This window comes from Dysidea avara, chromosome 12 (assembly GCF_963678975.1).
Source record: "Dysidea avara chromosome 12, odDysAvar1.4, whole genome shotgun sequence".
Lineage (NCBI taxonomy): Eukaryota > Metazoa > Porifera > Demospongiae > Dictyoceratida > Dysideidae > Dysidea > Dysidea avara.
This window is the reverse complement of record NC_089283.1, coordinates 6,547,484-6,561,804: the sequence shown is the minus strand read 5'-3', so window position 1 is coordinate 6,561,804 and position 14,321 is coordinate 6,547,484. Positions and strand designations below refer to the sequence as shown.

The 14,321-nt window shown below is 39.3% G+C and overlaps 1 protein-coding gene across 1 annotated transcript; it reads right to left on the bottom strand.

Moving 5' to 3' along the window:
* Nucleotides 1–499: 499 nt before the first annotated feature.
* LOC136240937 (leucine-rich repeat serine/threonine-protein kinase 2-like) lies at nucleotides 500–11,919 on the bottom strand. The gene is made up of 2 exons (XM_066032033.1): nucleotides 11,443–11,919; nucleotides 500–5,200 (listed from the first exon to the last, which is right to left on the bottom strand). The coding sequence occupies exons 1-2, from the start codon at nucleotides 11,837–11,839 to the stop codon at nucleotides 819–821; spliced, it is 4,779 nt and encodes a 1,592-aa protein (XP_065888105.1). The 5' UTR covers nucleotides 11,840–11,919; the 3' UTR covers nucleotides 500–818.
* Nucleotides 11,920–14,321: the final 2,402 nt, after the last annotated feature.

The following is a 14,321-nucleotide window of genomic DNA, read 5'->3' as shown; positions in this document are numbered from 1 at the left end:
GTAACGCAATACAAACCTATTGAGAGATGTTGCATAATCCAGGGCTAATATTGCAAAACCATCCCTACACGTAAATAACTCACAGTAGTGGCCGCGCGTCTTTTAATTGGGCGTGCGCTTTGTAGTTTCTTGGCCGCGCGCCTCACTACCGTGAGTCTTGATATACAGTTAATAGTACTGTGACTGGTGTAAACGCACTTTCACTGCACTAATGATGCTTGTAATTGAAGGGCTTGTACACACTGTGTACATATGTAGCTACTCCGATCCCTTGATACCACACCTTGTTTGCATACAGTGCTACCTAAATTGCTGTCCTTTTTTACATTGTTGTCATTAGAGCTCAGTTTTTGAGATTACAAAGTAGTTGCTTTGATATGATACCCATATGCCACTACTCTAAACTCAAGAAATCCATACTATTAATAGCTGTTATGCACAGCTAATGGGAGCCACTTCTATTGCAAAACCAGCTCATTTAGCCATGTTGTATATACAGGACCCAACATTTCTAACATGCAATTCATTACTTCTGTAAGACAACTTTTACAGTTTATCAAGGTTTCACTACACTGTTGTGTAAAAAGTTATCATTAATACATAGAGGATAATACAATGAACGACACAAACAGAATTTACTCACATTTACGCATAGTATATACATCACACTAGTTGTATGTGCAAATTTGGACGATTAGATAAATTTAAATACTGCTCTAACTGGTCATTAGAATTCACTGTTGCTGCAGCTGGTTGTTAATGTCATCATTAAGTAAACTAACAGATTACTCCTCCTGTGGCTGGTAGTTGGTTTCAGATCATTGATGGCTGACCTGTATATGCTCATTCATGTTGCTTACTTGTTGTTTGCTTTCAACAGAACCCTGCATAAATGGAATGCATCCTTTAGATGCTGCAAAGCCAGTATCTGTCATGGCCTTCTCAAGACTTGAATAACTCTGCCAAGAGGAGCCATCATGGAGATATTGTGTCTGTCTCATGTACTTTGCTGGAAGTACCTCCCATAAAATTACAACCCCAGATTTGTCCACAGAGTGGTTGCTTACACTATGGTCTGATAATTCTTTAAAGCTATCATCAGGTTGGTATGGTTTCCCACCACTTATTATCATGCACTCCTCCTTCTGACAAGGACCGGGGTACTTGGTCGCAGAAAGAAAGCGTACATAACTTCCATAAGGCTTGAAAGACATCAACATTTCACCTGGAGGGTTCATGCTGAATACAATAATGTTCCCACTGGCTAAACCAATCCATACAGTATCAAGAGCAGTACACATGACTGTGATTACTTGATCCTGAGGATCTGTAACATTACATTTCTTCTCAGCTACAACACTCACATCAACATCACATATGTGTACACATTGACGAGCATTCCATGATGAAAATATCACACCACCAATGTCAGCACTCCACACCTGATCACCATCATCAGACACCATTATTTGTCCAACTTTGTGTTTTGTCCTCTCAATCACACCTTGTTTATCAAAACTTTCAGGGTTCAGGAAAAGAATTTGGTTATGAGTGGATGCCCACAAGCAAGTTTGAGTCAGCACAATTCCATCAATGCGGTATTCTGACAAATGCTTATACTTTGGTTTCACCTCACGTCTAACGGTTTCTATATCTACGGGAAAAGTAAAGCAGTAACCCTCCATTGTACCCATGTACACTACATGATCAGAACTGTTGATGCAAGATACAGACATGTCTCCAATCTTGATGTGGTGGATTAAGTCTTGAGTTTTTTGATTGAAAATGTCAACTGAACCACATTCCAAGCCAACTCGTGAGGCCAACCAAATATGATCTCCACATTGTTTGATACAGCACACCTGATCATCCCTTACAAAATGCCTTCCAGTTTTAACCATTGTGTTAGTTTTAAATATGTTTATCTCAATTCCTGTTGCTCCATCACAACAGATCCACACATCACTGGACATAGGAGATAGCTCACTCTCATTACTAGTAATTGTTGGGATAGCAAAACAGCCATTACGAAGAGAGAACTCACTTGTAATAGGAACAACGCTCATGATTAGCTGTAGTGTTGGGGTACTAAGCCATTTGATGATCTTCTGCATTTCTGGCCGGTCATCAGCACTACCTGCCCAACACAATTGCATAATTTGTGTCATATAAAATAAACCAGACTGAGCTACTGTAACATCTTCCAGTAGTGGTCTCTGTTCTTTTGCTATGGCTGTTTCTATTTCCGATGGTTTAATATTGTGAAAAGGATGACGACGAGCCAACAACTGGTAGAGAAACATACCAAAGGAAAATATGTCTACCCTGTGATCATACATTGTGTGATCATAATGGGAAACTTCAGGAGCAATAAAACCTTTAACACTATGGAGGCCTCGTAATCTTTTAGAATTAGAATGAGTAGCAATGTTGAAGTCAGTCAATTTACAGTTTATCAAATGATCTGGTGATAGTGACCACAACAATACATTGTCTGCCTTCAAATCACGGAAGATGATATCACTGTTGTGGAGAAACTGTAGAGCAGATACTACCTGAATAGCAATACGATAAAGAACTATTCTTGAAAAGGCTTCTTGTTCTTGAAGCAAAGTGGAGTGTAGTGTTCCAAGAGGAGCATACTCCAGAACCACTGACATTGTAGGATGTACAGTTACTCCAACCATACAAACAAGACATGGATGATGTGATTGTTGTAATTTTTTAATATCTGATCTTAGTTCCTTAAACTTGTTATTGACATTTCCATTTGTATAGAGTTTTATAGCCACAGAGAGATCCTTATACTCCCCACAGTAAATTTTCCCAAATGCTCCAGTCCCTAATATGTTTTCTTTATCTTTGTTGTAAATAACTTCATTAGGATCAAGATGAAACAGAGGATCAAGATCAGCTAACAAAAGGTCAGGTACAACATCTATTAGTTGTACCTTGTGTGACAGACCACACTCTGTGGTCAACTTGTGATCAGCAACAAGATCCAACAACTTGTCTACTCTGAATTCAAATGGCTTAGAAACATCTGTTTCGAGACATTTACAACAGGGAGCTTTTTGTTTAACCACACCAGCAAGTCCAGGGTACCACTCAGTAATTAGCTGTTCTACAGTGTCAACTAAATGACCAAATATTCTACGACCCTCAATTGTGGATGAGCATGTGATCGATATACAATCTTCCCTTTTATTTGTAGCCTTCTCTGATAAGCATTCTATTTGAAAACACAATTTAAAAATGTCAGTAGTAGCATCAGTAATACCACTGTCCTTAAATTCAGGAGGTGTTTGGTCACATAACACATTCTTCACTTCTTTAACACTATTGATTACACGAGCAAGTAGATGACTCCAAAGACCAGGAGGTATTGGATGACTACCTCCCAAAACCGAAGGATAAAACTGTATTAAACGTTTGAAACAGTTTTTATCAATTGAATTTATTTTATTTGCAACGTCAGAATGATCATCAGATAACAATGATGGTATCAAAATTGTTTTGCACTCCTTGTCTAGTGATACAATGACTTCTAATCTACTGAGCAGTGTAAGGCACTGGCTGAAAGGAAAACGCTTGTCTTGGAATAAAGGAATACCACCAGTATGCAACATTCCTTGTTGCATATTACGGTTATTTTGTTTGACAGAAACAACAGTAGACAAGAGATAACACAACCATTGAGGATCAACAAAATACAAGTCATCAAGATTGTGTTTATGATCATCATAATGTAAAAGGATACCAACTTGATGAAAAATATTAATAGCTGTGCGAAGTTCCTCATCAGCACTGATATCCAATAGCCCAAGATCTCTTACAATTCTCTTAATCTCTGCAAAGTGCATGATAGGCTTGTGTTTTCCATCCTTTACTTTCTGACGAATTCTGGCTAATTCGGCATCCAATTTGTGATAACTAGATGGGAGCTTGGCACCCATCACACACTGACCATTTATCTTGTACTCTGAAGCAGCATTGTAAATGTCATCCTTTAACTGAGCCACATTCTCCATTCGACCTTGCAATCCAACCATGGTAATCTTGGCAACAAAAATATGCTGGTACTGTGCAGTGAGCTCTTGTACCTTTTGCAGAAGATGGTCCACCTTTCCTGCTTGACGATCTTCTTCTGAAACTTTGTCAAGAAAAGTACCTACAATAATGACACAAGAATCTGGAGCTAGTAGGGAAATATCGCTGAGCCATAGCTTTAGGTCAGCTACTCCATTATCACCTTCAGTGATATTCCATACCAACAAGTACAAGGACCGTTGTGACATGAAGCAGTGGTAAACTGCATGGTACTCTTCTTGACCAGAAAAATCCCAAATGTTAAAATAGAGGTATTTTCTGTTGCGTGCTGGAAAATATTTCAAAGTCCACTCACTAATATCCACACCATGTGTAGGCTTGTTGCTAATATGGCCTGTTAGTCGAGTAACAATTGTAGACTTACCTACAGCTTGCTTGCCAACAAGGATTAATTTCATGCGAAAATAACCACATGGATTTTGCAATTGATTGTATAGATAATGGACACAATCAGTCGTTGCTTTGTGTGCACTCTTAGGGGGATCTTTTAAATTATCAAGACCATCCAAGTTTAGATTAGTAAGATTTCTTAGTCGACCTAGCTCAGATGGGAGTACACGTATCTTAGAGTTGTTAGCAAGGTTGAGTGTGGTAAGGCTCACAAATGAACACACACATTGAGGGACAGTGCAAAACTGATTGTTACTGATGTTCAATGACTTCAAGTTGACGGCCACTGCAGAATCAGGTAGGCTTCTCAATAGGTTAAAGGAAAAATCAAGTTTAAGTAAAGTTTCAGACCATTCTGGTACATCAGGAATTTCCACAATTTCATTGTGTGACAGATTTAACTCACTGATGCTGGGTAGCTCTAATAAGCAATGAGGAATTTCACTTAATTCATTTTGCTGCAAATCAAGCTTGGTGCATGACTTTAAATACCAACCCATCTCTGATGGCAGAGAAGTAAACTGATTCTGAGATAATCGAGACAATGCATATACAACCAACTTTGCAGCATTTTTGTGACTGCCAGTCTCCACAGCCACCATTAGGGTACGGTTGATACAATCATCCTCTAACAGGTTGAGCGGCGTCTTCAATAGTGAGGTGAAATCAGGAGCATCATTTCTTACTGCCTTGATAAGTGCTATAGTAATAGAGCACAATATACTATATATATGACCATGCATACTTAACATAGTTCATAACAAAATGCTAAGATATTGTTACTACAGTATAGGTATCATAAAGAACCTTACCAACTTACTGTAAACATACATTACTGCCCAACTACTCTCAGTAGCAAAAGTCCTGTAAGCCTAAGCCAATAATTATATGCTTTTGAAACAAGCCGGTGTTATGCGACTTCTAAAAACCAAGCACCCATGCAGTTAATGCAACTCCATTCTAACTAAATAGTTGTATCTATTTCATGGTATTGTTATTATTAATTCAGCTATAGGGATTTGTAAATACTGTAATTTAGCTTATTTCATAATTCATGAATTATTTTACAATTCAGTAATTACGTTGCTATGCGCTGCTAAGGAAGTGTACGTATAACAAACCACTTTAAACTGCAAATTATCCACAGAAGTATCTTCTCAACTGTTTTAGTGTGTCTATCGTGTTTTCTCACACAAATTGTTTAGAGAAAGACTCGAGGCTGCTATTCATTTTCGTTCGCATAAGTACGGGTACCACCCCCCTTTCACCTTGAAAGATATGCTATCTCTGGTAGCCTAAGAGGCCTTCAACATTGTTTTAAAGTTGTTAAACATCTATAAAACCGAAAGGGAAGAATGTTCAAGAAGTATATGAAGAGTCATCAACTATAACAAACCACTTTAAACTGCAAATTACACACAGAAGTTTGTAAGTCATGATCATATCTGCTTAGAATCCACAGTATGCTAATGCTTGGAAGCAGGACCAGAGCCCATGGTCTGGCTTTAGCTGGATCACTTTTCAGCTTTGTGATTTTGTGAAAAGATTGAGATGCTCTAGCAGTCATGGCAATTATAGTCTAATAGAACAGTCACTACAAGATTTAAATATCACATGAGTCAGATCAATTAAAGCGGTGTGTATGACTATGACCTTCATTGCAGGCCTGACCACTCAAAATTTCTGGGCTGGCTGGAAGATTCAAATACCAGGCTGAGGCCTTGTGTGGTTTTGTAAGTTAGATAGTTCTTGAATTCATCTGGTTGTTTTTCTTCGCACAGATTGCCTCTATTATACCACCCAGACAATTAGCTACCACAAACACTTTGATGGATGCTCCCACAAGGTTTGTCCGAGAGATGTGCTTTTTTAAACAGCAAGTCTGTTTTCCATATATACTAAAAATCATATCAGAACACACTAGCTATTTGTCACATCAGTATAATACTGTAATTGATCAGCATTCCCTGAATAAAGCAATTTGTATACACAGTGAATGTAGAATCACTGTCAGCTCTTTAAGGTACAGATAAATTGGATATTGTTACAACTATTAGCTAATACTCCAGTTATAACTAGCCATGACCACTTCATTGTAGTACCGTGATACAGTATCATATTGAACAGTTTATTGATGGCGATATATACATGATACACAAAATGCACTGTATTGCAGAACACTATGCTATATACTGTTACCTAAGATAGTCTGGTGTTCCTGCTGCAGGCCCGGCCACAAGTTTAAATTTCAGAGGGGGTTTCCGGAACCCCAGGAAACCTACACATTTGTACATGTGTGGAGGGAAGGTAAGTGAGACCACACTATTACATCAAGAACATAACACTACTCTATGCTAGGGTGCTGAGTGAGACATTGTTGGTAGAAGATGTAAAAACTGTCTAACGATATAGCAGTAAGTTCATTTTAATACCTGCTAATACAAAGATTGAGCTGATAATATTGGTACGAATAAACGTTGCTGGTGATTGGAGTTTGAATCAAGAATGAATACTTAACAAGAGATTGCCAAAGTGATGGGATACATGCATATTCCTTTTAATGCCCACTACAGCTAAGATTGTCTATAATGGTGCAAAGGTGATATGGTACATACAATAGAAGTTGTCAGTGATTAAAGGTTGGCTCAAGGTTGAATCACGAAATCAGGTATAATTACATGCTGATCATGGGTCATAATCTTAACATATATCCCAGCAATTCATTCCAACTTCATACATCTGGTTCTACATGTGGACACAACTATAAATTTACAAACCTCATGCTGCTAAGAACATCACAAATTACTTTTAAAACCAGGCGTGTGCCCACAGCCAGCTGTAGGCAAGTGCCTGATTTACTGAACTCGCTTTTTTAAACACGTGTGTGTGTGTGTGTGCATGTGTGTGTGTGTGTGTGTGTGTGTGTGTGTGTGTGTGTGTGTGTGTGTGTGTGTGTGTGTGTGTGTGTGTATCTACCTATGTTTGATTGTCCGTATGCTCCCAAGTGAGCAAAAATGTTAAAAATGGAAAAAGCAGCCGGGATGTAAGAATTGAAAGCTAAATTAAGCCTGTATTAAACTTCCACTTTGCTCTGAGGTGATTGGCAGCCTGAAAATACGGGTATGCTACTCTTCATAAACTTTGTGAACAGTCTTCCCTTAGACGCTTAACAACTTTAAAACAACATTGAAGGCCTCTTAGGCTACCAAGTGTAGCATATCCTTTGAGTTGAAAGGGGGCATTACCCGTACTTACATGAACCAAAATGAAGGGCAGCTTCAGGGCTTTCTCTATACAATTCACGTGAGAAAACATGATTGACACACAGTTGAGAAGATACTTTTGTGCATAATTTGCGGTTTAAAGTGGTTTGTTATAGTTACGCTTCCTTAGCAGTGCATAAAAAAGTAATTACCACATTACAAAATAATTCACGAATTACAAAATATGCTAAATTACAGTATTTAATATTTACAAATCTACTTATCTAATGATAGCAATAGCATGTAAACTAAATTATATACAGTACTGTCCAGCTACGATCCCTCGCGAGTGCTCAAATCCAGGCTGTGACTCGATGCGACACATGACTGCAATACATCACGTGTGAAGGCATGCGGTTACTGGAGCAGCCACCTGGGGGAGCTCATGTGTCATGGCTACTAGGGACCTGCCAATTATGCTGGCATAGTTATGAGCATAATAGGTGCCTGAAAGCATTGAGCATAATGCTAGCATAATAGGAAGAATATTAAATTTGAGTCATACTACAAATCCTTGATGGTTAAAATACATTAGTATCACAGAAAAAGATCGATGTACTCTGATAGAACAGTCAATAACTCTAATAGAACAATCAGGCAGCTGACTGTTCTATTAGAGTATATCGATCTTTTCTGTCACATAAATTTTGAAGGGCAGAGATGTTATTCAGCCATTTATTATGTGCCCATAACTGCAAATTTATTAACAAAACAGGGAAATGAGGCATAAAGCTTGAGCATAATTTGAGCACAATAGGTAAAATTTTTGAGCAGTGCAGTATAGCATAATAGGTAAAATTTTTGAGCAGTGCAGCATAGCATAATAGGTAAAATTTTGAGCATAATAGGTGGGTCCCTAATGGCTACACATGTTGAGTTAGCTAGTGCACACATGCCAAAGAAACTCGTGGTTCGACAATGGACTACACGAGTGTCAACTGCTCATGAGTGTAACGTCACCTCTGGGCAGTACTGTATGTGGTTGATTAAAATTGTCGATTTAGTTAAAATAGGATAGTACTAACCTGCATGGGCACCTGGTTTTTAGAAGTAGCATAATATCAACTTGTTTATAAACCAATCAATATACGTATCAAGGTATTGTGTGATTTGTGTAATGAGCAGGACTCACAGGCATTTACCTTTTCTCACATGTATGATTACTATGTATTAGCATGAGTGGAGGTAATGAGAAGGGTGCCCACCAAGATTGCTTTAAGGATTCAATCTTTAATTACCAGGGGTGTAGCTAGCCAGAAGGTGATGAAGGAGTAGGCATGCCCCACAAAACACTCAAAATTGTTCATGCTTGCAAAAAAGGCTAATCACCCAATGATGGACTAGCCAACATACGGTGTTGTATTATTACAGGTTACATAACTAGCTACATAACTATTTCATTACTGATGGCTATCAGTTATCACTTATCAATGGAGGTATATTCACCAAGCATAATCACAAGTGCCACAACTGTACTCCAACAAATTTGTCCACAATCTGGTAGAATTATATTATTGTGAATATTACAATGTATCACAGTTACTTATGTTAGCCACAGCCTGTGCTGCAGCTGACAGTATAGCGTGTTCACTCACTTCAGCCAGTGAAATTCAGTGTATTGTATGAAATCCCAGTTCATAACCTGTCTAGCAGTACTTTTAAGCTTGTGATGGATCCGTCTGACCGACAAAGTAAAAAACAAATGTGACCCTATTTTGGAAAACCATACATTTGGGCACATTGGCCAATTTTCTTTTTTATAGCTACAATGAAGCACTGAGTGGTTATCTACCTTGTGTGAAAATTTTGTGATGATACGTTGAAGCATTCCAAAGATATGGCCAATTTACTGTCTAATACATTACAAACTAACTTTTCATTATCAGTTTATAGAACTGTATAGTGATCAGATGTGACAAATTGATGACAAATCACTTTGTTGACAAAGATCACCACTCTTACAATCTAAAATTAATGAAAAGAGATCCTCAAGAGTTTAATCATGTGTTCTTTGTGCTTTTTCTCAATTAAATCACTTGTATTATTGTCTAAAGACAAGCAAATGTTTGGATTTGGGAATGAACAAATCACCCAATTTGTAAGTTAATTGTTGTCCCATGCATTGTGAAACTACTACATGGTCTAATATAATTGAGTATATCTCCTAGATAAAAGAAGCTATGGGTGTGAAATTTCACAGCAAGAAGGCTTAATAGTTGCTTTATCAGAATATGCAAAAGTTAATTTTTAAAAAATCACTGAAATTTTCAATTGAGAATTCCCACAAATTTTGCATGTGCCCAAATGTATGGTTTTCCAAAAAGGCATACCACTGCACTACCATATGAAGATTCAGTGTGATCAACTCAAGAAAATAAACTTGGTAAGCTACATTTAACACTTTATCACCTAGCTCATAGGTAGTAGGTTCGTAGAATCATCTGACTGGTCTCCTTTGTCACTTGTGTGTTGCGACTCCTGCGAGCGGGTCACTTATCATTTCAGGTTTGAAAAATCCAGCTCTATCATGTAAGTAATTTAGGCTAAATATAGAAGTGTGTCTATAATTTTCATTTGGTGGATTCATGAGCAAGTTGAATGTTGTGTGCGCATTCACTAGCAACCTCTGGTGATACCGCATAGTAGCGCACATAATTTATAGTCATTTGCGTGTCAGTCTCTGGTAAGCTTGTGATGGAGGTTAAAAAATAAACATTTGGTGACGGATGGGGGAGGGGGGACAAATTCCCACCCTTGGCTACACCTCTGTTAATTACTAACAACTACTATTATCAGCTCTGCAATCTTATCCATAGTGGACATAAAAGGAATACACCATACATGCCCATCACTTTGATGACCTCTAGTTGAGAATTCATTCTTGGTGCAAACTCCAACTTTTATTTGTGCCAATATTATCAACTCACTATTGACAATCTACAGGTATTGAAAGAAACTTGCTTCATCACATGGGCAATTTTTTCATCTTCTATCAACAATGCCTCACTCAACACCCTAGCATAGAGTAGCTTTATCTTTTTGATGTGATATAACATAATCATGATGGATAGTCTCACTTAGCTTCCCTCCAACGCATTTAAACTTGCCATCATGTGATACTGGGCATTAAATGGAATTTTTAAATACATTGTAATGGACCTTGACATAATAATTAACAAAATGGCCATGTTAGTGTGGGCACTTTGTCACATTTGACTAAACTTGTTTGTGGTTTTTGCAACATGGGATCATTGGAAAACAAAGGTATAAGAGGCTAGTTAGCATGATGTGGCGATGCAAAATAATCCCGCAACAGGCAAAACCTTTTGCTTTGGATATAAAACTGTACATGAGTGCATTCATCAAATATGTATGCCTCACCCTGCCCCTTGTTGCTGTATGTCAACATTATCACAGCAAAACGCCATCTCTCCCAATACGTTGTGATGTCAATGTGAATAAGGTCCATTGCACATTATTTACTAGCAAACAGTGACAATTTTCATGATTAACTACAGGGTAGTATTGAGAGATTATGTTGGATCACATGAGTTAAAACATGTACCAGTGATGGGGCCTGCTGGAAAGCTGACACAAGTGATGGTGGGGCCCCGGCCAGTGTAGCTACGTAGTCTAAGACCTCAACTATGAAAACATAATAGCATATAGCTATACTAACCAGCACTTTTCAATATCTTCACCACAGAATCCTCATCAGCTTGATCCAAAGGTGTTTTCCCAAAATTATCAGTTATGGTAATATCAGCACCATTTGCTAGCAATACTCTTACACATTCTGCATGTGCACAGGAAGTAGCCAAATGCAACGGGGTTGAACCATGGCGGTGAGCGCGACTGTTGACATCAGCACCATGTTGAAGTAAAAGAGATGCTACCTTAGCATGACCATTGATCACTGCTTCATGTAATGGTCCAAAATATCCATCAACGATGTTTATTTTTCTAGGGAGATCTTTCGGATCTTCACAACTCATAAGAAACTTTTTGACTTCTATTAACTTTCCTTCTTTACACAGTTTATTTAGAACTGCACTCTCAGTTTCCGGATCACCCATTTAGCAACCTCTCTTTTCTTTGAGAAATCTTGTTCCGTCACCCTCCACCCCGAGTAAGTGGTCTCGCCCCTTTTTGCGTTGTTGTGCGCAGCAACTGCCCTTAGACCACCTTGTCCCGCCCCCAGACCACCTTGTGGTCTGGGGGGTGAGACTGCCCCGAAAGCAGAGTAGACACATCACATGACATAATCGCCGGTCACGTGAATCATCATTCTGCGGATAACCCAATGACCGCGTGCAGAGGACGTGTCCCGTCATTTCTGCAGAAGCCCTCTACGTTTTCTCTACAATTAAGGTTGCTTGCGAATGCAATTGAACAATTCGCACACGTAATTTTCGAACGTGACCATCATGGCATGTGAATGTTTACGCGGCAGTGCTTAGCTAAATGCATGTTGAACAATGCACCTATCAATGTTACGCCCCACCTACCCCAGGTCAGGCAGCTGGTGGGGATTTTTAGGGGATTCGTCACCCAAACTCGTACCCAGGGAGGGGAATTTGCAACACGAATAGCCATACTTGGCCATATTGTTAGTAATTCCCGGGATAAATTTAAAAAGGAAGTGGTTACTGAAACGAAAGGTTTTTATTTTCGCGTCTAGTAGTTTCCCCGAGCATTCGACTTTAGGGGACGCGAAAAGTAGCATTAGGCCATACCTATTTGAAAAGTTGTTGCTCGGACCCGATCGACCCAATTTTACATTTAAAAAAGAAAAAATTAAGATCATGTGACGCATAGAATTTAATTTGTAATTGGTGCAAAATTATCGAGATACTCTAATAGAACAATCAGTGCGTAAAATATTGGTCTCAAAAGGTAACATTATCTTTATAGGTGTAGTTCCCTTAAAACTTAGGGGAATCTCCAAACTGATTTTGGTACGCTTAACGTCATAGTGACGCTAACTTCAGACCCTCCCTTAACGTCACACTGAAAACAATGTATAGAGCTTATGCAGGGGGCGTGGTAATTATTTCTAAGCGCCTAGCTCTTACCAATTTAAGACACGCGTTAGGACCAGTCCGCCATTTGTAGGGTATACAGGTACAAGATGCCAAAGGAGTGTTGTGCTGTGAATTGTTCCAATTTGTGTGTAAGAGGGAGTGGATTAAGTTTTTATACTTTCCCAGCGGATCTAGATCGAAGAAATAAATGGATTGCTGCTGTAAACAGGAAGAACTGGTACCCAACGGAGCACACGGTAATATGTAGTGAACATTTCATTGATGGACAAAAGAGTAACAACCAGTTTGCACCGAACTCTACAGTGTTATTTTTGGTGCTGTTACCACAGGTAATACTATACCGTTACACAACCGCCGCTACGTTATTGGTGCTGTGAGTTCAACATCGAAGGATGACAGAGATCAAGAAGGCCATTAGTTCAAGAAGAGGATACCGCGCACACCTCAAGAAACTCTTACAGAATGTAGACGAACTACTGGGATCTGAGCAACCACTGACAAGGTGATAACATTGCCCTACAAGACTTGCACGAGCAACTCAAATGCAAGGCAGGCCTGATATCCGCCCTTGATACTAAGATTTTGGAATGACTTGACAATGAAGAAGAGATTGAAGCTGAAGTGCTACAAGCGGAAGACACCACTTCCCTTATCAGTACAGCTACAGCCAAAATTACTCATCGTTTGAGTCCATCAGACACCCCCTCCTCATCCCATCCTCATCGTACTGAGCCTAGAGAGAGCAGCAGCAGTTACACAGCCACTCACCTTCCTAAGCTGGACTTCCCACAATTCTCTGGGAATCCCCTCTACTGGCAGCCCTTCTGGGACTCCTTCGAAGCTGCAGTGGACACTAACAAATCTCTCACAGGTGTGCAGAAGAGTTACCTTCGGGCTCAACTTCGAGGTGAGGCATCTGAAGTTATCACCGGGTTTCAGCTAACAAATGCCAGCTATACTGATTCCATAGAACTGTTAAAGGAATGATTTGGTGAGAAATACAAACAGGTCGATGCACACATAAAGGCCCTCATTGACCTTCCAGTTCCAAGTATCACTCCCTCCAGTGTACGACAATTTCAGCCATATCTGTAGTCTCACGGCACTGGGACAAACTGAAGATTCTTACGGCAGTATGCTTACCACAATCCTACTAGGGAAAATCTCAGGGAAGATGAAGCAGAATATGGCTAGAGCTCACAGCAAATGAGAGTGGACAATTGCCGAATTAAGGGCCTCTATCCATAATGAGCTGTACATTCTTGAGATTGGAGCACAAACAGTTCCTCATGCAGCATTACCTCCCACTACTTCCTTTCATTCCAGTGTCAGTGAGCCCACACACTCATTCCAGTGCCGGTAAGGCTACACGTTCTAAGGGAAAGATACAGTGCCCCTTTTACCAGTGCCCCACTCTGCTTCACTGTGTGAAAAGGTCAAGGATCCTCGACAGCGTACTGCCATCGTACGTCAGGAAAGACTATGTTTCAATTGTTTGGGACACCATAAGATA

Excerpts from the sequence above, each read along its gene's own strand:
- LOC136240937 (XM_066032033.1), bottom strand. The coding sequence starts at position 11,839 with ATGGGTGATCCGGAAACTGAGAGTGCAGTTCTAAATAAACTGTGTAAA. Across the intron at positions 5,201-11,442 it reads GAAGATATTGAAAAGTGCTG|CACTTATCAAGGCAGTAAGA; the intron begins GTTAGTATAGCT and ends CTATTACTATAG.